At 45.1% G+C, this 27725-nt stretch overlaps 1 protein-coding gene across 4 annotated transcripts; it reads left to right on the plus strand.

The window, feature by feature from the left end:
- Nucleotides 1–517: 517 nt before the first annotated feature.
- On the plus strand, nt 518–27518 carry LOC118312847 (caskin-1-like). 4 transcript variants are annotated; one of them, XM_035637831.2, is made up of 22 exons: nt 519–1135; nt 6396–6447; nt 7876–7973; nt 10905–11050; nt 11286–11381; nt 11686–11807; nt 12124–12232; nt 13050–13158; nt 13495–13589; nt 13976–14090; nt 15883–15981; nt 16072–16256; nt 17068–17149; nt 17964–18031; nt 19168–19275; nt 19836–19937; nt 20109–20247; nt 20849–21040; nt 21395–21636; nt 21724–22372; nt 23095–23716; nt 25471–27518. In XM_035637831.2, the coding sequence occupies exons 1-22, from the start codon at nt 1042–1044 to the stop codon at nt 25565–25567; spliced, it is 3621 nt and encodes a 1206-aa protein (XP_035493724.2). In that variant the 5' UTR covers nt 519–1041; the 3' UTR covers nt 25568–27518. The 4 variants fall into 4 exon arrangements, with proteins under 4 accessions (XP_035493720.2, XP_035493721.2, XP_035493724.2 ...); XM_035637827.2 differs by having other exon boundaries at nt 518–1135; nt 20849–21636; XM_035637828.2 differs by having other exon boundaries at nt 518–1135; nt 19171–19275; nt 20849–21636.
- The last annotated feature ends 207 nt before the right edge of the window (nt 27519–27725 follow it).

Below are 27725 nucleotides of genomic sequence, written 5' to 3' on the forward strand. Positions count from 1 at the left end.
CTTGTGGGCAAGGCCTCTTTATTTTTGCTGCACATTTCAACATCAAAGCAACTCAAAATTCTTAACCAAAACTTGGGAAAATGTAATCACTGAGAAAATACATTATAATAATATGAAAAGACAACAGTCGGCTAAAAATACATTAAAAGACAGATCAATTGAAATGAAAGAATATGAGCAAATGGGGGGGGGGGGCAAGTAATGTTCCAATAAGTAAAACAAAGTTTAGGTTAATGGATCAGTTTTCTTTCTCTCCAGACTTGACTTGGATCCGAGTGACCCGGGCTGTGCGCAGTCCCGGGCCGTCCCGTGCGCTGATCCTCGCGCGCCTCCCCGCACGCGACTCGACCGCGAAACGTTATTAATACGAGGTCAAACGACCTCTCGTGACTTGTGCGCCCGCACGAGCGCGCACACGCGCACCGGGATTACAACAACTGGAGCGGCGAGCGCACACGCAGCTCGTGTTTATGTAATGCCACCGTGTGTGACAGCGGGCGCGCGCGCGCGCGCGTAAGATTGTGTGCGTGCGTGCGTGCGTGTGCGCGCGCGCGCGCCGGAGCTGACGCGAGCCGGTCCGCGGCGGCAGAGAGGGTGCTCGTGAGATTTCAGCGGTGCGTATTTGACCCAGCGGATAGGAGGGCGCTCGAGTTCTACCCTTCTTTTTCCTTGTCCGCGCACGGAGCCCACGTAGACCCGGCGGAATCGTCACGGGGAAGAAATCTGTGGGATCTGACGCGCGTGTGTTCTCGCGCATCCCGAGCCGAGCGACCGAGTGCGCAGTCCGGTCGGCCGGCGGTCGGTGGTCGGCGTGGGGGTCGTTCTAGCGCCTGGCGGAAGGGAGGAGGTGCGGGACGTGCGCCGGACTCCTGGCCGCAATCCGAGCATCCCACGGTCCGGGCAGCATCCACCCCCTCCGCGCCTCAGCTGCAGCGGGAGGCCCGGAGTGGCGGCAGGATGTAGCAGCGGATTAACGGAGGAGAGAGGGGCGCTCAGTGGCAGAGAGCGGGACCGAGCGGACTGCGGCGGGACGGAGGGGACATGGGGAAGGACCAGGAGCTGCTCCAGGCCGTGAAGACCGAGGACTTGCTGACAGCCCAGCGGCTTCTACAGAGACCACGGCCGGGGAAAGCCAGTCAGTATCTGCCCATCCTCCTGACACACACACACACACACCGTCATTACCAGGGGTCAGGACAGTGCAGGCTAAGTCTGATGTGATGCCATTTAGCCTAAATGGTGCACTGTGTGTGCACACTCTACTGCACACATCTGTGTGTGTGTGTGTGTGTGTGAGTGTGCGTGCGTGCGTGCTATGACGTTGAGAGTGTGATAGTGATGACGTTGCACATGTGTGAGAGCAGTCATCAAAATGTAAATACAAATTGGAGATGCTTGAACCCCCCCCCCCCCCCCCCCCCCCCCCCCCCCCCCCCCCCATATCCCACAATTTACCATTTGTGTGTGTGCATGAATGCACAAAAAAGTCCGTATGGGGGGCTTATGTGTGCTCACCAGAAAGGATGTGTGCCTTAGTGTGTGTGTGTGTGTGTGTGTGTGTGTGTGTGAGACTGTGTGTGTAAGAGGTGGAAGGTCCTACACTGCTCTTGGGACAGGGGGATTATTGGTGTGTGAAGAAGCCAGATGTTGGTGGTAATAATGTGATGACTGTAAGTGCACACGTGCAGATATTTGCGTGCACAGACGGGGTGCTCAAGCTCGTGCACATGGACGTGTGCTCGACGTGGAGTCAGCCGGGACTTGAGGTGATAATTAGATTTCAATTACAGCCTTGAAAACTGCTCTCCTCCTCCTCTTCCATTTCACCCACTGGGCTCCTCTCCTCTTCTGTTGCCTGCTTTTCTCTTTTCCTATATTTCCTCATCTCACCTCCTTCCTCTTGTCTCCTCTCCCCTTTTCCGGTTTCCTCCTCTTTGATCTCCTCTCTACTTTCCTTACCCTCTGCTTTCCTCCCTTATCCTCCCCACTTCCTATAGCCCTCTTCTTATTTTCTCGCCTTGTCTGTCCTCTCTTTTAAGATTCCCTACTCTTCTTTTTCCCGCCCTTCCTCCATCCTCTTTCCTGCATTATGTCTCCTCATCTCCTCTCCTCTCCTCTCGTGTGTGCATGTTTGCCTCTGAACATTCCAGCAGTGCCATGGAAAAGAAAAAGCGCTTCTCTACAAATGCCAGGACACATCAGCTCCGAGAGCTCAGTCCACTGCACACTGACAAAAGAGAAAAGCGGGAGGTGGGTGAGGGTGAGGGTGAGGAGGAGGAGGGTGAGGACGGGGAGAGAGGAGTGCAGGACAGGAGGAGGGAAACACTGAGATGTGGATGCACGGGGATAAAGAGACAGGAAGTGATGGGGAGAGGTTAAAGGGTGAGTTATACAAGGTGTGTGTGTGTGTGTGTGTGTGTGTGTGTGTGTGTGTGTGTGTGTGTGTGTGTGTGTGTGTGTGTGTGTGTGTGTGTGTGTGTGTGTGTGTGCGCGTGTGCGCGCGTGTGCGTGTGCGCGCGCGCGCGCGTGAATACAGGTTTATGTTTGAATAAGCCAGGTTTCCCTGCTTGATAAATATTGCCACATACACACACACACACACACACACACACACACACACACACACACACACACACACACACACAGAGCATGCACAGAGCATGCACAGAAATACACTTGACACATCAGGTGTTAGTCATGTGCCTGATGCCTCAGTCTGTATTATCAACAGCATGTCGTGGTGTTGGAGCAGCAGGTGACGGGGAGGTTTCATAGTGGTTTGGTTTCTTTCTCAAAATGTCACAATTGGACGAAGAGTGTTCACAGAATCAAAGTGGTGACAGGGCTCGACGTACAAAGGCAGTAACCACTCGACAACCAGCGGTGAATGCAAAGTGTTGCGAACACTTACTGTACGTAACAGTTACGCCCTCATTGTTAGTGCAAAAAAAGAAAACCCCTGCTTTTACTTTTCACCATCATGGGTTCTCATTAATAGTTAATTTTTGTAACTACAAGCAACAGACTGCGGAGTAGAAAATCTGCTTCCTGCTTACACCGGCAAGCAGATGGGATGTGCGTTTGCAGGTGTTTCCATAGGGACGCACTTTACTTCTGATACAAAGTTCAAAACAATTGTCTGGACTTTTTCGTTTTAAAACGAAAACTTAATGGAATGGATGAAGCCTCCAATTTCATCAGGGAGATCCCTCCAAACCACCAAGTCTGCAGTTAAACATGTTAAGAAGTCATTGACAAAGGGCACCATGTTTTTAATTCTCATCTCGTATAGGCACCTATCAAGCCATTAATAAAGTGTATTGGGATTCTCAAGCTGTCGGCAAACGTTAGTCAGGTACCTATAAAAGTTGATAAATGATTAATAAATGGTTCTTTAAAAAATCCATCAAGTCTATTAATATGCTAAGGATAAATGGATTTTGTCCCCGCAGCCATTTCCCAGAGGGCAGGTGGTCAATCAGTCCACTGCAGAGGTCTCTCCGATGAATGTGAATAGCTGACAACGACAGCGAGGATTTTTGCCACAGCCGGGCGACCCCAAAAGTGTTCATCTTTAATGGCTCACGATCAATCTGTTAACCATTAGTAAACTATCTACCAATTGTTAATGAAGTCATTGATTTACAGTTTAGAAAATAAGGCAGCAATAGTAGAGCTGTTGTCTTTAGGAAACATTCACCCCGTCGGATCCTTCACTGCTCGGGAATGGAAGAGCCCATTTGTGTTGGCGGCGTTTGAAGGGGCCTTTGAAACGGGACGGTCGTGTCGCGGTGCTTGTGACGCGAGGTCGGTCTTCGAATGTAGCCTCCGAAGGATGCCGCCCCGGAATTTGCCACCACACATCTTATGTGAACTAATAGAAATAATCTATATCAAACCTATATTCATCAGGTGATTCCAATGAAAGTTCACCATATCGCTTAAAAGTGATGATATCTGTTATTGCAGGTGCATAGATAGAAATGTAGATAATACGTGTATGTGAAAAAGGGTGTTAAAATGTGTAATATCTTTCACATATGCTCTATTACTACACCATTAGCGTTAGCAACTGCAATTTTTAAGACTCAGAATTTAATAATATGAACTAATAGTAAAAAAAACCTAATCTTATCATAGCCCTTACAGCAATCTGATGAAATTGTCTTGTCATCCTGTCATTTTGTACATTAGTGGAAATATGATACCTTTCTTTGACCGTTGACATGCTGTGACCCTGAGTCGAGTCACTTTAACATATTGCTGCATATTTGGCATTTGTTCTAGGCCACATGTGACACTGAATGCAGGGAGACAGGCAAAGTCGGAGGTGATGCAAACTGGTCTTAAGTACATCTCTGGTGATGAGAGTCCTTGAGAAATCCTCCACTTCACTTTATCTGCAGTTTGTGAATCCGCTCTGTTACACTGATGGTTGCTCTGTCAGCCGGTAGTTAAAAACCCTTTTATTCGTCTATATTAAGATTGAAATGCTTTAATGAAATTAAAGGGGAATGGTACGATTTTACGTCAAAATGATTTCTAAACGATACTTGAGGGAGACGTTGCACAGGGATATCATAAATTTTCACTGCCAAGTGATTGGCAGTCGGTGAGAATGGCACATTTGGGGGTTGCCATGGCAACCCAGGCTCGGTTGCAGTGTTATGCCTAAAATTATCATAATGAAATATGAGCCCCGGTCCAGGAGCCCAATCCATAAAACATTGTGATAATGCTCTTAAACAAACAGGAAAACACATACATCTTTAAGTTGTAAGCATCACATTTAGTCAGCAATACAATCAGTACTTATTATGAATTGAATAAATAAAGTTTTGAATGTGAAAATCTGTTCTGACAGGAATCACTGCTCTGCTACTCCACCAGAACAAAGGATGAATTGTTTAAGAGGAGAGTGAGCAGGTATTTGTCAGCAATCTTTGTCAGCTAGTATTTCATTAAATATACATATCCTGGTTTCGGGTCAGAAGGGGAGCATCATTAAATAATGCCACCACCACCGACTTTAAAATTAGGATAATCTAAGAAGAAAAAGATGGTGGAATTAATCTTGGGTGTTGGGTTTTGTGGTCCTGTTATAAATTTGTGTTCAGTGGTCGAGGTCATGTGGCTCTCTGAAAGTCTGATGGTGACACAGATATCTGTACTCACTGCTTCATCTGCCACTGGAGGGAGGGAGGGAGGGGTGGTTCTTGTTTTTAATCCAAGACAGATAGGGGGAACCTACACGTCCACACAAACACACACTGAAACACGCACACATCAGCAGCAGAATGATGTCAGCTGCCGAGTGTAAACGGAAACTAGCAGAACGACCAATCAGCACACGCTCTTTAGCAAATTACAGGGAAAATTAGAGTGTGAGAGCAGGATGAACGGATGAAGTGTAGATAGAGCTGCGGAGAGAGGGAGGGGAGCTTTTCCCCAGATTACAGGACAGCTGCAGATTACGGCCCGTGGATTATGAGGGGTTTGACCAAAAAAAAAAAAAAAAAGAGGGGGAAAAAGTAGAGGCAGAGATAAACAAGTCGCTTTTTCTGTGTCCTTTTCAGACTGTTTGTGTGCGTCGTGGTGAGTGTTTGTGCACGTGTGTGTTCTCTTCCCTGTTGTCTGGTGTCGTCATCTTTTTGAGGCAAACATGCGCACGTATACTCAATCAAAGGCACAGCCATATTATGCACCCATAAATACTGTAAACATAAATACCCAGTCTTGTATATGTATAACTATATCTATATGTGATAGGGAGTTCAAATAGCTCTATGATTAACCGAATAATTGATTAACAGAATATTAACCTTACTTCTATATTCATTTAAGTGATTTTTAAGCACCAAGACCAAAGATACTTGGGTTCTGCAATAATTGTGAAATTTAATGGACTAAATTTAAATGTAGCAGGTCTCATGAATAATAATAATAATAATAATAATAATAATAATAATTTATGTGATCCTTATAAATGCTTCAGTTGATACAGATGTAAAGAAAAGATGCCAAAAAACTGCTAATGCTGAAGCTAACACTAATAATGATGAGCTATCGCTCAAAGCCAATGATAATAATGCCTTTGATTACGTGTGTCTGACGGTGCCTTTTTAGATCCTTTGCGAGTTTCCCAGAATTACTTTTATTTGTTTTCTTTACCTTGTCACTTCGTCTTGACCTTTTTCGTTAATGCAGCGAAGAAACTGTAAGAAGGCAGAGGGTTGTTTGAGAACGCACACAGGTACAAGAGCGTAGCTGTCAACCCCACCTGCAGGGAGTGAAAAGTACAAGGACAGAATATATTAATCACCGAATGGACGGTTTTTGTAATGAGTTTGTTACTCCGCCTCTCATTTTCTGTCTCTTTTCTCTGTATGTTTCAGAGCTCCTTGGAGCAGCAAAGAGGGTGAATGTCAACATCCAGGATGCAGATGGGTGAGGGACTATTGCACAGTTATTTCAGGAAACAGTATTATTATTATTAATAATAATAATATTATTATTATTATTATTTAAGTATTTTTATTTAAAAATAATTGTTGGCTGTGTGATTTATGTGAGACTGAACACAAAGTCGGTTTTAGATTTAATTGTTCATTATATGATGATTTAAGGGATACACTATTTAGTAAAATGACCTTTATTTTCTAATAAATTATACTGGATGCGTGATTATAGGAAGCTTGAGTTGTGTTTTAGGAAGAAAATGTCAATTGCAATGTTAGTTAAGAAGTTATGTTCAATGTTTTGGGATGTCTTGTCCATCCACGTGGGCTGGACACTTGTATTTGCATGACACACTAACTATGTCATTGACATAGCAGCGCCACAGTTTTATCATTGAGCTGATATTTTTCTCACTCTTGAAATAGATTCTAAACCCTTTTTTTTGTCCACTAATACAAAATGTAAACATCCTATGGAGTTGTAGGACACCAGGTGTTTCCCAAACTGCATAAATGAAATAAATAAATGACAAATTCTTTTTGACATTAGGATTCAAAAAATCCTATAAATGAAGCAGTCCTAGGCAGTCTGTTGTTACAGATCACACCGACTGTTATCCACCTGTGAGGTGGGTCTCACAGGTAGACCTTAACTCCTTTTTTGGGGATTACAAGTCCAAAATAGGTTGGCGACCCACTGATGTAGAAATCCTCTCTTTCCAACAGAGATCTCAGATTTAATCCATGAGGCAAGAAACAGCCTCAAAATCCACCAAACTCCTATTAAATCTCTGTTGACGGCCAATAAACGTTCAACCATATCGCACTATCCCCCTGCTTGAATCTGTCTTTACAACATGTAGCCGGCTGAAGGACTCAAATCTGAAGACTAATTACCTCAAAGCAGAGTCAACATTTGTCAGCTTTTAATTTGCCCAGAACTGTGGCCCGCATTGACTCCGAATGTACAACTATGGATTTTGGCTATTTTTAGACTCATGATCGGTCAAGCTTTTTGTGTGCACATGCTTGGTTTGCGATTATGTTTTATTCGGCTCCATCGGATAACAAAGATCTTTTTATTATGTTGATTGGAATCGGATAATTGGACCCAACTCCTTGTGTAATGGCTGTTGATTCGTTGATTTGACTCCCGGGCACGACCCCTTATATTCACCAGGGATCCATTAAACACACACACACACACACACAGAGGCGAGCTGTGAGTTCGCTCGGCTCGGGGCTAGAGAGATTGCTTATTAATGGAAGTAGGTCATTTGCCCCCTCCTGTCGCTCACACAGAGCTGAGGGGCGGAGCTGCTCTACGCTGAAGATTATTTCAGCAAAGTTATCTCCTGGTTTTACACTACGTATATGAATATGTGTATTTGTATGCATAATCTGTGTCTGTGTGAAGGCTGTCACCGCTGCACCATGCTGCTCTGGGTGGTAACAAGGAGCTGATCGCCCTGCTGCTGGAGGCCCAGGCTGCAGTGGATATTAAAGACAACAAAGGTAAAGACAAACACAGGTTTTCACAGAGTCTCCCTACAACTCGTGACGTTGCCAGGAAATGGGCACAAAACACACAAGACGGGCGACAACACAATACCATCACAAAATAACAGCAAAACACACAAATATATCTGGTCCCCCCCCCCCCCGCGTGACCAATAATATCCTCTTATGTAACAAAAGGTGAACTTGTTGGGAACGCACTAATGAAAAAAATCTCTGGGTACTATACAGTGTTTATGAGAGGTGACAGATTTTGCGTGCACAGTGGACAATACAACAATGGACAATAGAGGAGGCGCGCTTCATGGCTGCAGGAATGAGAGCCAGGTGGGTGGAAGTAGAGCAGCCCTGATTTCCCCTTCTTTTTTCGCTGGAGAATATCGACTTCCCAGTTCCACGCTGGCAGATTCCAGAAGGAGAAATCTCAGGGCAGATGGGAGATATAATCCGTCCAGGATGTAGGACTGTCTCTCTCCACGCTCCCAGTCAGTCATGCCCAGTAGATCTCTAAATATAGACACACACCTGGCAGACATCCTCACCAGTGGATAATAGCTCTTCAGTGGGTTTCTCTCCATGAGGTGGTGGGGGAAACCTCAAATCAGTCCTTCAGAACATAGCACGATGAGCCCTGGAAAACCTTGGCTTTGCAGCTGAAAGGCGCAGTAGGCGATTTTAATCCAATACACTTTTGTTTGGTAAAAGTGAATATTTAAAACAAATCGTCTTTCTTTTGTCACAGCCTCGGCTCTTTAATTCGAAAAAAAGAAATGGCGTGGTTAGCGTGACAGTCTCCCATACCCGAGGCTGCGGGTTCGAGCCCCGACCAGTTCAGTCACAAAATGTCCAAAATCGCTTGCGGCCCCTTAAACAAACATCTTTATATTAACAAAGGCTTCAATGACTATGTGTACATGACCAGGTCAGCTTATAGTGACAATTCCGGGGAATTGGATTCATCCGTTACCTGTTGAACATTTGTAAATCTAGATATTTCCCTGCGAGCAGGTGGAGACCAAAACAGAGCTAAAAGAGAGAGAATGATGGACAGAAACTCTGAATGCTAATGTTTATTTCTAGCTGGGTGTGTGAACTAGAAACTGTATAGTTAGCCATATGCTTTAAAATATGATATGTCATTATTGTGTTAGCTGCACGGTGGTGTAGTGGTTAGCACCTTCGCCTCACAGCAAGAAGGTTCTGGGTTCGAATCCAGGTTCAACCAGGGCCTTTCTGTGTGGAGTTTGCATGTTTCTCCCCGTGTATGCGTGGGTTCTCTCCGGGTTCTCCGGCTTCCTCTCACAGTCCCAAATTGACCGTAGGTGTGAGTGTGAGAGTGAATGGTTGTCCGTCTCTGTATGAGGCTGGCGACCTGTCCAGGGTGAACCCCGCCTCTCGCCCAATGTTAGCTGGGATTGGCTCCAGCCCCCCCGCGACCCTTCAATAGATAAAGCGGTAGACGATGAATGAATGGATTATTGTGTTAACAACTTGTCTGTCATACTCAGTGACAAAGAGTTATTGTGCAAGATATCAGCCTAAGTAGTGACTGCAGACCTCTGGACTTCGGATATCCTGTCCAAAAAAAACATAAACAGGAAAGGAGGAAAGTTGGTGAATATGTGTGCTGGGAACTAAGGAACACAGGAATTTATACAAACTGATGACTCATTTAACTGAGAAATTAAGCTTTGGTCAAATCAAGCTAAAAGCCAAAATATCAAATATGACCAGCTCATAATTCACATTGCCCCTCTTTAATTTGAGGTTGTAGTTATCTTGGTACTGATCATGACCACCACTGCCTGCTAAATACAAATAGTGGTGGATAGATGAGTCAATATGTCGACAACTGAAGTTTCAGATATTCGGGATGCACAGTCCTCGGTGAAGTCCTCCCTCGTCTTACTGAATCTCCACAACACTTTGTCTGAGCTCTTACATTTGCCTCTTCATATACCCCGACTTGAGGTTTTGTGACCCCTGCAGCTGCTGTGCCTCTCTCTTCTGCCTGTAGCCCTTTTGTGAGTCAGGACTCCGTCATGCCAACCAAGCCTGGGGGGCCTCTGAAGTCGGCTTGATGATGTGGCTCATCGCTGGTATCAGGGCTGGGGGCCTTGGGTTGCTGCCGTGAGAAACATGCTCACTGTCCCTTGCAGCCACTGCTACAACGGGTTTATTGACCTTTGTGTATTTCTCTGCTCTTCTCACCTGAGCTTGGCATCATCTTGCATTTCCTGCGTGGTTCTTAATAGCTGTTTTTTCCCCCCCGGTCCCCTGCAACGTTCTCCCTCAGGTATAGTTAAACCACTTATAGGGGTTTTCTTGTCTTGGCCTTTGTCCGAAAGACAAGTTTGTCTTGGATGTCCCATGAGTATGATGCTTGCAATACGCCCAGGGTCACAAAGGGTCATGAGCGTGTCAAACACAACAAGACTGCATTTCCGGGAGGGACACTGGGAGTCTGTGCCTTAAGCTATTGCTACGGCAAGAATTGTTGTCATTATATATTAATCTATCGATATTAAATTTTGGTTTATAGATTGTAAGATAATAGCAAATCTGTACATCACAAGTTCCAAGACACGTCCAAAAATGTCCAACCCACAGTCGAAAACGCTTAGGCTATAAAATGAAATAAAAACCCTAACCCTAAGAAAATCACATTTGAGAAGCTGGAACCAGTGGATGTTTGCTTACAAACAACCAAGACAATTGTTGATTAATCAAATAATTGTGTCAGCCCTAATGCATTTATCTACACTGGGGTCCAAAAAGTCCATAACTCAGTTCATTTTCAATTACAATGGCAACACATTTAGAGTTTAATTAGCTCTATAATTGGCACACAAGCGTAAATTAGTGATGAGAACAATTGTGTGTGTGTGTGTGTGTGTGTGTGTGTTTGTGTGTGTGTGTTTTGCGTAGGGATGCGTCCTCTGCATTACGCTGCATGGCAGGGGAAGACTGAACCAATGAAAATGCTGCTGAAATCGGGGTCATCAGTCAACGGACAGTCAGATGAAGGACAGATCCCTCTCCACCTATCAGCTCAGCATGGACACTATGATGGGGTAACTGCGTTGTGTGTGTGTGTGTGTGTGTGTGTGTGTGTGTGTGTGTGTACTGTAAGAATTTCTTTTGATGTGTACTTCTATAGTGGCCGGCCATGTGTTTTTGTTAGGTGTGTTTATTTGTGTCTGATGTTGTATGCATCTTTTTTGGTTGTTACATGCCACGGAATAAATTAAGAGGTGTGTGTGTGTGTGTGTGTGTGTGTGTGTGTGTGTGTGTGTGTGTGTGTTACAGTCGGAGATGTTGCTGCAACACCAGTCCAACCCGTGTATCTCAGACTCAGCGGGGAAAACACCTTTGGACCTCGCCTGTGAATTTGGACGTGTCGGAGTGAGTAGATTTGACTGAAGCCAAGCAATGTGTTTTTCTTTAACTTTTATTAGCCCCGACTTCTGGATTCTTGATGAAAATACCCCCAAATAATAATCTGCAGACATAAAACCGAGCACACAAATGAGGTTTACAGTTTTCGCTATATGAAATTTAAAATTTAAGGAGTTCCCATTCAGACGTAGCAGTGAACTGTAATAAACATTTTGTGTGGACTAATTTGAACTGTTCATTAAAAAAAAAGAGTCCATGTAACCGGTGTTTTGTATGTATAACTTATGCTGTGTATATTTCTGTGATTAAGGTGGTCCAGCTCCTGCTTAGCAGTAACATGTGTGCAGCCATGATCGAACCAAAACCCTCCGACCCCAACGGAGTGTCACCTCTGCATCTCGCTGCCAAGAACGGACACATCGAAGTCATACGGTGGGAAACCTCTCTCGGTCCGCCTCCCTCAGTGCGTGTCTGTCCGCGCACTGTTTCCATCCATCTGCCTGTCAGTCAGTTCATCTGATCTCATCCAACCTGAACTCCAGGGTCATAGTTATGAATGAATCAATCTGTTACGGTCTGAAGGAGATGAAGGTCTGCATAGATCGTTTAAAAAAATAATAACTACATATATCCTTTTATTGACTTTCATTCATGTCGGTGTTTTGTTATTGTCATGTGGTTGGGTTTTTTTTTATGAATTTATTTCATGAAAAGGAAACGTTTACATCTTTATTATTTCGTGCTGCAGATTGCTGATTCAGGCTGGTATAGACATCAACAGACAGGCCGAGTCTGGCACAGCTCTACATCAGGCTGCCCTCTGTGGGAAGACAGAGGTAGTACGCCTGCTGCTGGACGTAAGTGTGTCTGTCTGCCCACCTGTCCGTCTCTTGGTCCGTCCATCTGTCTGTCTGCCCCATGTGTTCACATAAGCAACTGTTGTTAAAGTGGCCTCCCTCTCCTCAGCTGAGGGAGTTTACACCTCAGTCTTTAATCCGACTTGGCCGTGTACTGAAGCGTGTGGGTTGTGTTGGCTTCTTACATAAAACTGTACCTGACTGTCTTGCATTCTACCTGTTGTGCAAATATACAAAACAGCTTTGCAACTTCACACGAATAAGGCTGCTGATGCGTAACCCTGCCGTTTGAACATGTTTTCCAAGTTGTCTCTTATCCTGCTCTGGTTCATTTTTTGAGGCAGCAGCACACACAACAATTGTTGGCAGCAGGCAGGTACACACAGCCAGACTAGCACTGAGTCATGGACGGATTATCAAACAGCGTCTGCCAGACGCAGGCTCGGGGCCCTTGGGCCTGAGTCTCTCTGTGAAGTTACAGTCAATATTTCTTCAGTCACAGAGCTGCACAGAAAACAAAATCACCACAGAGGGATACAAAACGACAACAGAGAGACACAGAAATGACCCCCAAAGTTGTTGTTTTTTAAATGACCATGAACAGATAAAAAACAAAGAAAACAAAATGGGTGATAGTCACCGCAAAGAGACACGGGACAGATTGTTTTGGTTGTATTTATTTTGGTTCTCTTTACGTCTAGCGGTCCTATGAAGGAGGGGTGAGGGGCCTTTTACCTCGCGGGGCCTTGGAGGTCCGCCAGAGCCCTCTCTCCCATATTTGTTTATTTCTCCATTTTCATGTCATGTCTCCATCCAGAGTGGCATCAGTGCGGGAGTGAGAAACACTCTGAGTCAAACTGCCCTGGACATTGTTAACCAGTTCACCACCACGCAGGCCAGCCGGGAGATCAAGCAGCTACTCAGAGGTGAGTCCACGTCACACGGGACATTTTGAGTGATTTTTTTAATTCCGAATGACCATCGATATATTTAACACAATGGCACAAAAAGTGTTGTTTACGTGCCCCAGAATGGGATCTAACCCGAGGTAGAGCTGTTTGTTTGGTTGTCTTGCATCTATCGTATTGACATAGACGTAATATTGATACGCCATCCGGAAGTACATCGAGCAATCGATCATCTCACCTCTACCTCTCTCCTCTCCACGCTCTTCTGTTCCCACCTCATTTCTGCTCTGCCATCCTGAAAATCTGTCTCGTCCACGCAACCTTCTGCCCGCTCACATTACACTCGCCTTTTAGATGCTTCCGCTGCGATGCAAGTGCGAGCGCTGAAGGATTACTGCAACAACTACGACCTGACCAGCCTCAACATCAAAGCTGGAGACATTATCACGGTACAATACATTTCTCAACCTTGCTCTCAAAGTGCTGCGCGTCTGTCTACTAAACTGTCCCTGTTAATGCAGCACAAATGGAACATAGTTAGTTATAGATGCATGTCATTTTTTTAACATTAGTAATAACTTTTGTAGTCTTTATTGATAGGGTGGTGTCACAACTTCTGATGGTCTGTCATGATTTGCCACTTTCGTTCTGCTGCGCTGTGCCCGTTAATTAAAAAGTTCTGCATCCAGCAGGCTTATTTGTCAAATATTTGGTATTTGTTACCTTCCTTTCAGACTGAATTACACCAAAACATATGAACTATGTTCAGTTGCAGTAGTTTTGGATGTGCATACAGCTTTTAGTCTTGTGAACTGTATTTTGTGTTCATTGGCAGGTTTTGGAGCAGCACTCTGACGGTCGATGGAAGGGCTGTATTCACGACAACCGCACAGGAAATGACCGCGTTGGCTACTTTCCCTCCAATATGGTGGAAGTCATCAAGAGGGCAGGTGACCACCAACATCACAGCTGTGTGTGTGTGTGTGTGTGTGTGTGTGTGTGTGTGTGTGTGTGTGTGTGTGTGTGTGTGCGAGTGTGCTTTGGCATGTGTGTGAGTTCAGCAACTGTAGCTGATCACTAGTTGTAGCTAGCTCCAGCATCATCGGCCTCTCTCAGCAGCCCATCTGTTTTCCCAACCTGTCAACCACCTCCATTGATCAACCTCCCCCTATTGGCTGGTGACCCCTCCTCCCTCCTCCCTTCCTCTATATCTCTACTCCCTCTGTCACCCTCCCTACTAAATAAAATCATCTAACCAGCCTGCTCCACTAGTTTGTGATGCTTTCCCCCCCCCATATTGCTATAGTGATATTATATTTTAATTTATTTATAGAGATATATTCCTTGTGGATATATGGATGTTTTCTTTTTTTTTCATATTTTTCTTTTTTAATCAATTATTATTTCCTGATTAGATTTGTTTTGTTTCAAGTTGACTGATCAGTTGTTGTTGTTGTTTTGCACCTCCCTCCTCCTGGCTCATGTCCAGGCCACGCCCCCTCCCAGCAGTGCCACACCCTCCTGCTCCGCAGGCCCAACCCCTGTCCCGTTGCCTCGGTCAACGGGCACTCATACCCCCCCTCCAAAGTCCTCCCCCTGCACCTGCCTCCCCCTCCACCCCCTCACCCCGACTCACAGTCCCTCCCTCGGTTCTCCTCCTTTGGGTACGTTCCTCTTCCCATCTCTCCTCCTTCTCTGTCTACTCCTCAACTGTCCATTCCTCCTCCTCCTCCTCCTCCTCCTCCTCCTCCTCTCTCCACTTCTCAGGAGCAGCAGAGTCAGACAGGTACATACTGTAGTAATCACAGATAAGCATCCTTTCCACACTGTTTGACCACGTTTAGAACATATATAAATAGGATATATTATGTTTTTGTTCCTGCACTTCACTGCACACAGATACACACGCACATACAAAGCTGATATATCCAGTATATATATTATTGGCAGAAATGTCATATGGCATCTGAAAAACTTTCTGAAGCCACTGTATATTAGAATCAGTTCACCCAAATTACAAAACGTGAATTTGCCCACTAACAAACAAGTGGTTTACATTTCCACTTTCAATTTCATTTGGGACTATTTTCTACCAATGTGGAAAAAATCCAGGGATTATTGTAATTTTCCAGATATAATTCTGAAAGTGGTATTCGTTTTCACCCGTTAAAAACATTTTGACTGTTAAGGAAGTTACCGTGACAGAAATGACCTTAGCCTCCATTGTGATGGCGTAGCTTTCTTGTAATTTGTGTGAACTAACTCTTTCATGGAAATATTACAATTAAAGGCACAGTTAACAAAATTTCAGCCATTTAAGCACCATAGGTGGATGTTTTATTCAAAACAAAGTCGTGGCGTTTTGAGCAGTGCTTGTATGCACGATATGTGTTAGTATTGTGCAAGCACACGACGATGAACCTGCTTTATGGTCACTCGTCAGTCTCAAAAGCATAAGCACCGAGACGTGGTGGCAGCCACCATGAATAATGTTTTTATGACTGCATAGGTGAGTGAGTGAATCTTTGTGAGCCTGTTTGCATGATGGTGTTCATTTAAGAGTTGAATAGATTTATATGATGAATCTACATTGCACACATTATCATATGGGTCCGTGTAGCTGTTAATTAGCTACTGCATTTCTGGTTTTAAGAATGTCCTTGAAAAATAGATTTTTTTTTAAAAGTCCGTAAGGCCGTAACAAATTTTGTGTGCTTGCGTTTGTGTGCGTGTGCGAGACAGGTTCGCGGTCTGCAGACCTGAGTCCTCAAGGCTCCCCAACCCTGGGACATCAGAGCAGCACCAGCGAGGATATCTGGGTGTTACGCAAACCACTGGCAGGTAAACCCCTGCTTCTTGGGAGGGGGGGGGGGGGTTAACCCTGTGAAAGAATGATGCCACATTCTGCCCCATATGTGTTTGTGCATGGAGGTGGTGAGCGCAGTGGCAGTGTGGGCAGTCTCGGCAGTGTGCGGTCCTTGAGCAGCTTGCAGAGCTCTGGAAACACACATGTTCTAACTACCCCTGCACCCAGTCCACACCCGGCGCCCACGCCAGGAGTCAACACACATGGCCTTAACGCTCCAGGCCTGCACGCACAGTCTGAAGGAGTCAAGGTAGGAGACGGGTTCATTTGTATGCATGTGTTTGCACCCCGTGTTGCTGCATGATCTCTACGAAACCACAAGTGCATTTTAATTTCTGGGAAACAAACAGGAGGAAACAAACACCACTCTAGTTACCAGGTTTACCGCAATTCTGTTTCCTGCTCAGTTTGTTTTTCTGTTGGAGAGATCAGAATCACCTCTTTCTTTTTTTTTCAACAGTAGACCAGGTGCATTGAGATTGTGGTTTACAACAGCGCGTTTGTCCTTAACTACAAAGTCAAATGAAGCTTGGAACCTCAAATGAAAGACACAAAATTGCCAACTATGGTCAAAACAGTGAAGTGATAGAAACATGTTTTTTTTGTGTAGTCCGTGTGCATGTCGACTTTCTTCTTCTTTTCCACTTTCATTTCATAATCCAGGATATAAAGCACCCTGCTGCTCCTTTTTCTGACACCGTGAGTGGATTTTAAAACATAAAACATACTAAATTAGCTTTTTTGCCAAATTGGATGTTGCTCCCATATCATGCTGGAGGGACTTTGTCCGTTTCAAGATTTGCTCTAGGATTTTCTGTGATGCCAGTTTTGGTCAATTGCAAGTGCAAGAGGAAGAGGGTCAGAACGCCAGAATCTGTCTGCAACATGTGCACTCGGCTGAGTCACAAGGCACTTTTGGGTCTTGAGTGATTACGCTTGAGTAAACATCCCATTCCGCGAGTGTGTGTGTGTGTGTGTGTGTGTGTGTGTGTGTGTGTGTGTGTGTGTGTGCCCTCTTGTATGTGTGCATGAGCAGATTTCTGTGTGTCTTTGTGTTGTAGCTCCTGGCCACCGTGCTTTCCCAGTCGGTTAAAGCCAAGGAGCACCTCCTGGAGCAGTCGCAGTCTGTTGAGCAGTCAGCGAGTAAGCACACAAAACTCATCCAGCAGTATCTTCGGCTCCATTTGAAGTAATACCCACTGCATTTTTCATCCGAATCAAAAGTCTGTTTTGCTGCGGCCTCCTGCTACGTGATCAAGCACAGCAGTGATTCTACAGAGACACAGATACAACAAAGCATGTCTTCTCTTGGCCTTCTTTCTGTATTAATGTCATAACTATTTAAAATGATCAAGGCGGTGTTCACTATTACAGCAAGGGCCTCAGGGTTTTATTGGATTGCTGCTTTTTTATTATTCATTTTTTTCTTCATTTCACTTTTCGCCTTTTAGAGGAACATTTGCCCATTCATACCAAACACAAGCAGCATTCCCTACCCTCGTCAATACATAATAGTCATTTAAGTTATCCTTTGCTTATGAAAGCTGCTCTAGAATGCGGGTGTAAAAAACCAGGGGCGCGTTGCTCTTTCTTCGCACTTTTAACACTTTGGTCACAGCAACAAATATTTGCTTGTAATAAGCAGAATAAAAACGTATAGAAATAGTCACCACACAGTAGAAGAAGAGACGGACTACAGAAATCCAAATCTTTAGTGTTAAGGAGGAAAACAAGGGCAAGTACAGTGGTATTACGTAGGGTCAACATTGGCCTTAGAATGAAAATGAACTTGAACTGAACATATGCTGATCAAAATATGTATGAGAAATGATTTTATGTAAAAAATAAGGTGTAGTGAAATAAAGTGAAATTTCAAAATTTATTTTACTAAGAAAGATAATGTGTTTTATTGTTCTCCCCTCTTCTTTCTCTCCGTTGTCTCCCTGTTCACCCCAAGGCTCTTCCAGTTGCACAGTTCACGAACCGCGGCCGTTTGAGCGGAAGGCAGAGGAGGATGATGGGAAAGTGAGTTTTTGGATGGCAGATTGGTTAACTCTGCGGACATCCTCTTTCTGTTGGCTTCTGTTTCCTCTCAACCAGCGCTTTGGTTTGCGAGAAAGACATCTACATGGGTTGGGTTCAGGCCCTGAGCCGTCTGCTGGTGGCTGAGCCGCTCCTGAACAGATGACACCCTGTGGATGGGCATGCAAGTGTGTCACCATGGAGACAGGCAGAGTGACAGACTAATCGAGGAGTCAGTCGCCGTCTTGCCTTCTGTCCCTCCACCCACCCCCCTGACCTCACACCAAACCGAGACGCCCACATGCTGCCGCTCCGCTCTAGAACCTGCCAGCAGCTCTCTGAGGCTTAAATTCTGTCCGTGTGCTCTAGAATCGAGGGGAGACGCCACGTTCCCGAATCAAGCATTTACTGGTTGTCAGGCAACAGCAGGGTTCCGTTTTAGAAGCAAAAACAGTTCTTAGTATGTGCTAATTGGTTGTTCCCTTCCTACACTCGCTGACAGTAAGAGATGCCTCACCTCCGCTATAAGTGTGGTCTTAAATGTTGTCAAACGTTTGAACTTGTAAGAACAGGTGGATTTTATTTACTGACAAAACGTTGCCGAAATCATGAAAACCAACCATCACAGCATTGATAGGCATAGCTACACCACACATATACCCACAAAATAAATATATTCTGCTCATCAGATCTCACAATCCACGATTACGATGAATGAAATCCCATTTACCTCCACTGGCAGTGGCAGTGTTTTTGGAAAAGTAGTGTTTTTTGAGCATAAATATAAAGGCAGTATCTTTCTTTGAATTTGAGCTGGAATTGTGCATCTCGAAAGTATTACAGGCTTATTGTTCTTCTGTAAGATAAAGACAAGTTGTAGCTCTTTTATTCTACTTTGTGAAACTGTGCTCCAGATCTAACTCCCATTCTTTGCTCTGTAAACGCTTTCTAGATTTTTGTGGTAGAGAAAGTCTGGAGTTTAGACGCACGTTTGAGTGCTGTTTTTCTAGTCAACTCTTGTGTTTTCACAACATGGCTGCCATACTGTGTTCTAGAACAGCTGTGCGTTCTGTGCTCCAGAAGAACCCCCGTGGTCTCTTCTAGAAGCAGGCAGTAGTGTTCTGTGCTCTGTGTTCTAGAAGCAGGCAGTAGTGGCGTGGCTGGGTGAGTTTCAGCTGCAGTTCTACACCACCCACTTCCTCACCGCGGGATATGATCTAGACACCGTTAGCCGCATGACCCCCGAGGTAAGGTCATGACCTCCTGACCCCCTCACGCCCCGCCCCTTGTCTGTCAAGGCTCCGCCCAGCTCAGCTCTCAGATCAGCTCCCCACTGACCTGGATGATGTCATCATGACCCTCCTGTCTCTGTCACCTGACCCCCCGGTGTGAGTCCTGGGCCTCAGCCAGTCACTTCTCATGCTCCGCCTGCTTCATTTACATACCTGTGTTCACACATGGCCACGTTTTCCTGCCTGTGCCGTAAACGCTTCTCTGTGTTCGTCCTTGAGAGTGTGTCAAGTGCCATTGTCTGTGTCTCTGTGTGTGTGTGTGTGTTTGTGTGTCTGTGTGTGTGTGTGTGTGTGTGTGTGTGTGTGCACGCACACACACTGAAGCAGACACAGTGGTATGACGTAAAACCCCCTGAGGGCAGGGGACACAAAATATTCCTGAAGGCATATCACACACAGCACACGCACAAATATCAAACGTACGCATTAATGTGCTTACAGTCAGAAGAAGAAAAATTGCACCCACAGTGGTCGTGTTGAATTTCCGGTGTGACTAAATGTGCTTTGTGTTCAAGGACCTGACGGCGATCGGGGTCATGAAGCCTGGACATCGAAAAAAGTTGACATCAGAGATCAGCAAGCTGCCGTCCACAGACTGGCTGCCAGACCATAAGCCTGTAAGGCTCTCACTCACGTGGTGCACAAACCACAAAAAAGGGTGCAGATGTTGGGATTTGCACTCAAGCACGAACACATGCAGCTCTCTCAGTTTGTGAGGAAACTAGAATAACAGTTCTGTTCTGTGTCTACTACACCTTGTTTGCCCGTGTTTGTTTGTCCCTATTTAGGCCAATCTGGCAGAATGGCTGTCTCACCTGGGTCTTAGTCAGTACTACCAGGTTCTGGTGCAGAACGGGTACGAAAACACTGACTTCATCTCTGACATCAGCCTTGAGGACCTGCAAGAGATTGGCATCACTAAGCTCGGTAAGTCGCCGCTTCTTTATCAAGAACCCTTCCTTGCCTCTGACGGTTGTTCTAGCAGAGTGTGAATGATGTGTGAAAGCAAAGCACGGCATACATGTGTGTGAGTGAATTTCTGAATGTGACTTGTACTGTAAAGCGCTTTGAGTGGGTTAAGACAAGAATAGCGCTTTACTCCATGCAGTGCATTCCATTTAGCAAATGCTATGTTCGACTTTACAAAACATGCAAGAATTCAAATGCCACTTAAGTTCTGTCTGTGCAGTGATAATCGAACAACATTGTTTAAAATATGTTTGAAATATAAATCTTTACAAGTAAACAGAAATTAGGAGTTTCTATAAGCTGAATACAAACTGAGACGTATCCTAATTTTCACTGCAATTCAATAAAGCCCAAAGCAGAAAAAAAACCCATAGTAGTATATATTATTTAATAGTTATATAATTGTTATTCAGCTTTTTGCAAAATTGAACTGTGCTCACACCCCGATAGCAAATAAAACAAACTACATCTAGCGTTGTAGTCTAAACACCTTTTCTGTCATTCTCTTCGCAATAACTGTTCTTTCATTCTTCTCCTCCACACCACTGGCTCCCCTCAGGCCATCAGAAGAAACTGATGTTAGGCGTGAGGAGACTGAAGGACCTACAGAGGGGAGAAAGTGGTCCTGAGCCTCCTCAGAGCCCCTCCACGCCTCCATCCAGCCCGGGTGGGAGCACCAGCTCAGAGCCTCGGAGGGAGGCGAGGAAGCAGAGGGACGGTGCCCCCAGCCCACTGACCAAACCTCGCCCAGGTCTCACACATTCACAGACCCCTCCCCAAACCCCACCGCAGACCCCCCCACATGCCAGGGCCCAGCAGGCCTCCCCCAGGGCTCGGCCGCGCCCCTCGACCCAGTTGGCGGCGCTAGATTCGTCAGTGCCGCTGCTGCGGCTGCCCAGCGAGGAGGAAGAGCGGCGGCGAACTCACAGTCTTATTGGCACAGAATCAGACTCTAGATACGCAACCGTGTGCCGCAGCAGCTCCGCACGTACCGATGCCCTTAATGACGTCACGGTTAACCGCAGCCATTCGTCTGTCACCCTCCGTCCCCGTCGGAAAGGTCGGCCCCCAACACCACCTAAACGCTCCTGTTCTTCTATCACAGGAGGTGATGGGGAGGGAGAGGAACAGGGTGAGGGACTACTGGGGCTGCCAAACTATCGAGAGCGGCGGGCCAGTGACTGCGGCAGCCTGGGATCAGCTTTAAGAGCTCAGGACTCAGGCCTGGAGAGATCAGAGGGGGCGTCTGGGAGTGTTCGCAGCCTTGCTGCGATGCTGGAAACATCCATGGTAGGTGGAGCCAAAACCCTGCCAAAGAATCTGGGAAGCAGCACCAACTACCTACAGGTAGGCTTCTGTGTTTGGTTTTCACTGAGAATTTTATTTAGATTCTTAATTGGAAATATTCCTGTGTAACAATCCTGTGATTCTCAGGTGAGTCCACCCGTACTTCGTCGCCAGGCACGTCTTGGGTCTGAGGAGGATGATGCCCTGAGTCGGCGCAGGACAATCAGTGGACCCGAAGGCATCCCTGGTGATCAGACTGACCTGTTACCTCGGAAACCAGCCCAGCAGCGTCCAGAGCCCAGGCCCCGCTCCACCATGGTCACCTCAGCATCAGAGATCACAGACGGCACGGTGACACTCCGGAGAAAGCCGCGTCCCCCGGCAACAGACTCTGAAGCACCAGCATCGGAGGCTACCGCTGCTGTTACCGTGACAACCGTCTCCGACACCATACGCAGGAGACCGCGCGTGTCCGAGAACGCCGAAAATGTCCTTCAAAGCAATAACCAACCGGACTCTCCGAGCAGTCACACGGATAGTAGCCGGAAAAATGGAGGTGAGGTGCAGCACAACGGCGGCGTGGTCCTGAGGCAGAGGCCCGTGTCTCAAGTGCCTGACAGGACGGAGCCCAACAGAGAGAGCTGTGAGTGGATGGAGGCCCGGAAGTCTCTAAAGCCAGCAGTGTCACCCAAACCCTCAACTGTCACCCTGAGAAAGACACAAGGGGAACCTCCAGTACCAACCCGCAGAGTCCCCATACCCGGGCCTGATAATGCTGAGAAGGCACAGAGCCCCGGTGAGACACACGCACACATGCACAAGTACAGGCACACACACACACACGCACGCACACACAACTATTTAGTCATTGACTTTACTTCAGTAGTCACATATAAGCCACTATTTTTCGATGTTTAATGTGATAACAGCGTAAAAGTTCATTACACAGTAAGTCCATGTCATGGAGAACTGGACTATGATCCCGTTTTTCTGATAAAGAAAATATTGTATTAGCAGGGCCGCACTCTGACAATGTTATGACTGATAATTGTTGTAAAAATGTAGATGAAGGTTGATCACAGGCAGCAGACTGCAACCCATTCCCGTGTCTGGTGCATATAGGAAGTTAAAAAAGACAATGGAGTGAGAGCACTTCCTTGTTGCTGAAAGGCATAACCACTCAATCAATCAATCAAACTTTATTTAAACTGCTCCTTTCAAACAAATGTCATTTAAAGTGCTTCACAGGTGATTGACAAGAGAGACAAATGCAAACCAAAAGAAATAATTATTGTATTAATAATTATATAAAAAAATATAAAATAAAAAATTGGTAACACAAAATAGAAGAAAGCAAATAGTAATGATAAGAATAAATATGAATAATGAAACCACAAATTGATAAATATATATATATATATATATATATATATATATATATATATATATATATATATATATATATATATATATATATATACTGTGTGTGACAGCCTTATCTTGACTCTCTCTGAACAGAGCCCAAGCGTGTCCCTCCTCCTGTATCTCCAAAACCCCGCGGTCCTCCGACAGCACCCAAACCAGGCAAGTCAACGGTAGCTTCGACAGCCATGAGCCCGAGCCCCGCTGCCACCAGTCCCACCCCGGCCCCCAAACCCTCCTCTCCGCTTTCTGCCGCCCCGCTTCCGGCTCCCGACACCCCCTCTGCTCCCTCCCTCTCCCCGGGACTGCCTCTCACATCCCCATCTCCGGCCCAGAGTCCCTGCACCCCGTCATCGCACCCTGTCAAACCTCCCCGCTCCTCCATCGCCGGTCTCTCCATCGACTTGCTGGGGGGACGCGAGGCGGAGGAGGAAGAGGAGAGGAGGAGGGAGGAAGAAGAGAGGAGTAGAGAGAGGGAGCACAGGAGGCACAAAGAGCAGGAGGAGGAGGAGAGGAAGAGAGCAGAGGAAGAGAGTCAGAGGGAGCTGGAGACCAAGCCCTCAAGGAAAGAAGGAGCTAGTGAGGAGGTGGAGAGTCAAGCAGAGGGAGCAGTGCAGGAGGACGGTGTGCAGCATCGCTTGGAGGAGACCAGTGCCTCCTTGGCTGCAGCTCTGCAGGCTGTGGAGCATACAATCAAAGAGGAGGATGCACAAAATGAGTGAGTATTTATAAAGTTAATAATCATATTTCGCAACAGAATGTACCATTTATATCCTAAACAATCTCCTGGGGATGACTTGTTGGCATCCGAGTTGATGATGAGAAGATCGGAGCGTGGGAGGATTTATTTCAGGCATTCAGTGTTAAGGAGCTAATAGTCCTGAGGCCTGTTCTACGAACCAGGATTTGTGGTTCGAGATGTTACTTCCTACCGGGGTAAATCACCATGGTAACTCACTGTATGCGGCAACACCTAACCTGCTGATCACTGACAAACCAGCATCATCTTTTCTACGGGATCCTGACAGGGACAAAAGAGTTATAATAACAAATAATGAAGAGCAACAGATATTTTAATAGATGAGTCACATTGTTCTGCTCTTCTAGACTTTCCGTGTGTCCACTCTGGTTTTAAAACAGAGGGAGAGTTTATCACACTAAATAAAGGATTACCACCTATTAAAGCTTAAATTTGAACTGAACAACGATTCTTTGATTCCCGACAGAATTTCTGACTGTGTTGATAATTTTGCTCCATTATTCTGTCTCTGACACTTGAACAAAATGTTATTATAAAGTTTGCCTTACAATTGTAACAGTATGTACATTATATGTTTTAAAATAAGGTAAGAATAAAACTTAGTTGTAGTAAATAGTAAATGCACATTTCTCATCCGTATTTATATACAGCAAACCCACACACTAACAAATAAACAATTTATACATATGGTTATAACTTTTATTTGTATCGTTTATCCATGCCGCACTGCATTTCGGTAGACATGGTTTGTGTGTGTGACAAGTAAAATCTTGGTTACAACTCCCAGGAAACATGAAACCAGGTCGGCTGGAGTTTACTCTGGTTTTCTGGGGCCAAAGTTCACTTTGTCCACCACAGCTGGAGAAACTTTTCCACTTCTGGGTCTGTGCTGCGGTGTTTTGTCCTCGTTTTGCAGCGATTTACTGGTTTAAATTTACCACAGCTCTCATTTGTGCCTCCGGCTGGCGCCTGTACCATAGCGACTGTTGCTAAGGCTGATGTGCACTGTGGTATTTTGAGTCTAAATCTAACCTCTGACAAACGGATTGGAATATATGTAACCTATTGCATGACATAAACTCCTGGTTTGTTTGTCTAAACTATTGATTACCGTGGTAACCGCTAACTCCTACCAGAGTGTTAAAAATGGCTGCATCACTACCAAAACCCCCAAAAAAAAACCAAATATCTGCAGAGATAATTACTGAGTTTAAATACATTTAATGTAGTGCCAATGATTTAATAGTATCAAAACGGGGTTTGATATCAGAAAAAAATGTAGGATAATAACTTTATGGTGACTATAATCCATATTTTAAAATGTATGATTTTTGAGTGACCCTGCTGACAGACAGACAAATGAATGGCAATGAAAACATCATCTCTTTGGTGGAGATATTTAAAAAATATCAAGTATAAAATATGATATATTACTCAACTTGAAGCACCTTCGAACTTGAGTAAATATACTATATACAAGATCGACTTTAACAGATGATGATACTGTAGTTCAATGTCAGAATCAGTTGCTGTTTACTATCCATGAGATTCTTGTGTATCTACAGTAGGTTGAGGAACATTTGGGCTACCATTAAAGAAATATTTCAAATTCTGTCGAACAATAAAGAAAAAAACATCTCTAATCTACTGTGAATGTATTCGCCTCATTATCATCTTAACTCGTCCTTTTTCTTCTTCTCTCCAACTCCCAGCTCTATTTCCAGCAAAAAGACAACGGTCTCCATCTTGGATGACATTGGCAACATGTTTGACGACTTGGCAGACCAACTGGATGCAATGCTCGACTGATCCCTACGCCCACGTCTCATTTCCAACGATTCCCTTTTCCTCTCCCTCTTCACGTGTGCGTACATCAAGAAAGCTTTCCCGAGGCTCGACGCTGGTGCTCTGAGAGCGTGTTTGTGTGTGTGTGTGTGTGTGTGTGTGTGTGTGTGTGTTTGAGAGCGTGTCCCATCTGGTGCGAGCGCTTCTCGTGTAGCCTTGTACAGTACACTGAGGAGGGAGTCCTCATCATCTGGTGCAGTAGCTCTAGAATGCCTTTCCCGGTGCGAGGAGGCCGCTCCCACACAACCTCTGACCTCTGCAGCCCAGCGAGTCGCCACCACCCGGCCTCAGACGGCGGCGTGGAACCGAGAAGCACAATCATTTCCCTCATCCTTTTATCTCTACAGACTCTGGCTACAGCACAGAAATGCTAACCCAGTCAGACGGACTGATAAGCATATTGCTTGCAAAAAAAATAAGCACATAAACTGATTGAGAGACGGGCAGATAGATAGATAGCTAGATAGACAAGATGTGTACAGACGAGACACTGGAGAGAATTTTTAAAAAGCACACGGAAAAAGACAGGCCGCTTTCTGTGTCTGTCTCACTCCTGCAATGTCAACAGGATGCAATTTTCCAGATGAACCGAAGCCTCTATTTCTCTTCTGTGTGAGTGGAGGATTGTGGTTAGTTGCACTTCCTGAGCTGTGTGTTGTCTCTGTTCCTGTTGTTGTTGTTGTTCTTGTTGTTGCTGCCGCTGCTGTTGTTGTTATCGTTGCCGTTGTTGTCGTTTAAAAAGAGTGTGTGTAGTCCCCGCTGATGCTCATGTCAGTGTCCTCCAACTCGTACAGTGGTTATACTAATGATCCGAAAGACGACATAGATATGTGTCCATGAATTTTTGAGACACTCTGTCACACGTACACGCACACACACACACACACACACACACACACACACACACACACACAAATGCACACTACATTGGTTTTAATCTGGCGGCTGTTCTGATCTGTTGGTGTTTGCCTCCACTTATGGAAGTTTTGCTTGGAAATGAATCTACACTATTTACATTAAAACGACTGACATACACACACATATATACAAGCACAGTCATGCCGTGTATCCCTTTGTCCTGCTGCAGTGAACAGTGTTTTTGAAAAATAATCCTATATTTCAATGCTTTCTATAGTACATCCAGTATACAGACATACATAGAGTTTATAATATACCTGGGTATTTGAGCTTTTAGAGCTCCCTCTAGTGTTGGTTAGTGAAACTGCCCCTATTCTGCCCACCTTCCGTCTTGTCTTCCCCCTCTTTTATTTCAATCTCCCTTTGTGTCCATTCTGTTAACTTATGCATCTTTTTGTGCCTTGGTAGTTTTCTGTTCTTTTTTTTCTTGTTTTCCAAAAAAGTTTTAATGGTTTTCTCTGTTTCCCTCGCTCCTTGTTTGTCTGTGAGGTCAAAAAAGTAGCTTCTAGGTTGACTTGTGAGTCCTACAGTATATGATCAATGAAATCAGTCGCCCTGTCTGAACTCCTTCCGGCTGTAACCATTGAGAAGCCTTGTTCGAGCCCATGTAAGCCCCCGCTGTAAGATGATATAATTTGGCTCTACTGCTCCTCCTCGGCTCCGCAGTTTTCAGTGGTCCCACAGGTGTAGGGCCGGACAGTGGATCAGCCACCAGTGTTTATCCCAATGGAGAGTCTACGTGTATTTTTATGCTCTTTGAAAACAAAGATATATTTGAGAAACAGATGGTTGTGTGTGAATAATAAAAAACAATAATGATAAATAATGGTTATTCTAGACATTGAAGTGAGGTGAGCTGATTGAGCCTGTGCATTCATGGTCGAGTTCTGGATGTGTTGTTACGGCTGTTGTGCCATGGTTGGGTTTAGGTTGTGTTTCTGCTGTGATGATGCATTCCTGTACAGCCGTGATCAGAATAAATGTATAAATTAAACAATCTGTGGTTCCGTGAGTGTGGTTCTTTTATATTCTCATCTGCTAAAGAATTGTCAGAAACTGTTTGTACTCTTCCACTCAATAATGCCCAAGTTTGACATGGATATGAAATATTAAGAAAAAAACTGATTACTCCCAGGTCATTGTAATGTAATGAATGTAATGTAATTTCACCCAAAGGTGATTGTTGAGTATTTGGCATAAATCT

Source organism: Scophthalmus maximus, chromosome 8 (assembly GCF_022379125.1).
Source record: "Scophthalmus maximus strain ysfricsl-2021 chromosome 8, ASM2237912v1, whole genome shotgun sequence".
Taxonomy (NCBI): Eukaryota; Metazoa; Chordata; class Actinopteri; order Pleuronectiformes; family Scophthalmidae; genus Scophthalmus; species Scophthalmus maximus.

Excerpts from the sequence above, each read along its gene's own strand:
- LOC118312847 (XM_035637827.2), top strand. The coding sequence starts at position 1,042 with ATGGGGAAGGACCAGGAGCTGCTCCAGGCCGTGAAGACCGAGGACTTG. Across the intron at positions 6,448-7,875 it reads AACATCCAGGATGCAGATGG|GCTGTCACCGCTGCACCATG; the intron begins GTGAGGGACTAT and ends GTCTGTGTGAAG. Across the intron at positions 11,051-11,285 it reads AGCATGGACACTATGATGGG|TCGGAGATGTTGCTGCAACA; the intron begins GTAACTGCGTTG and ends TGTGTGTTACAG.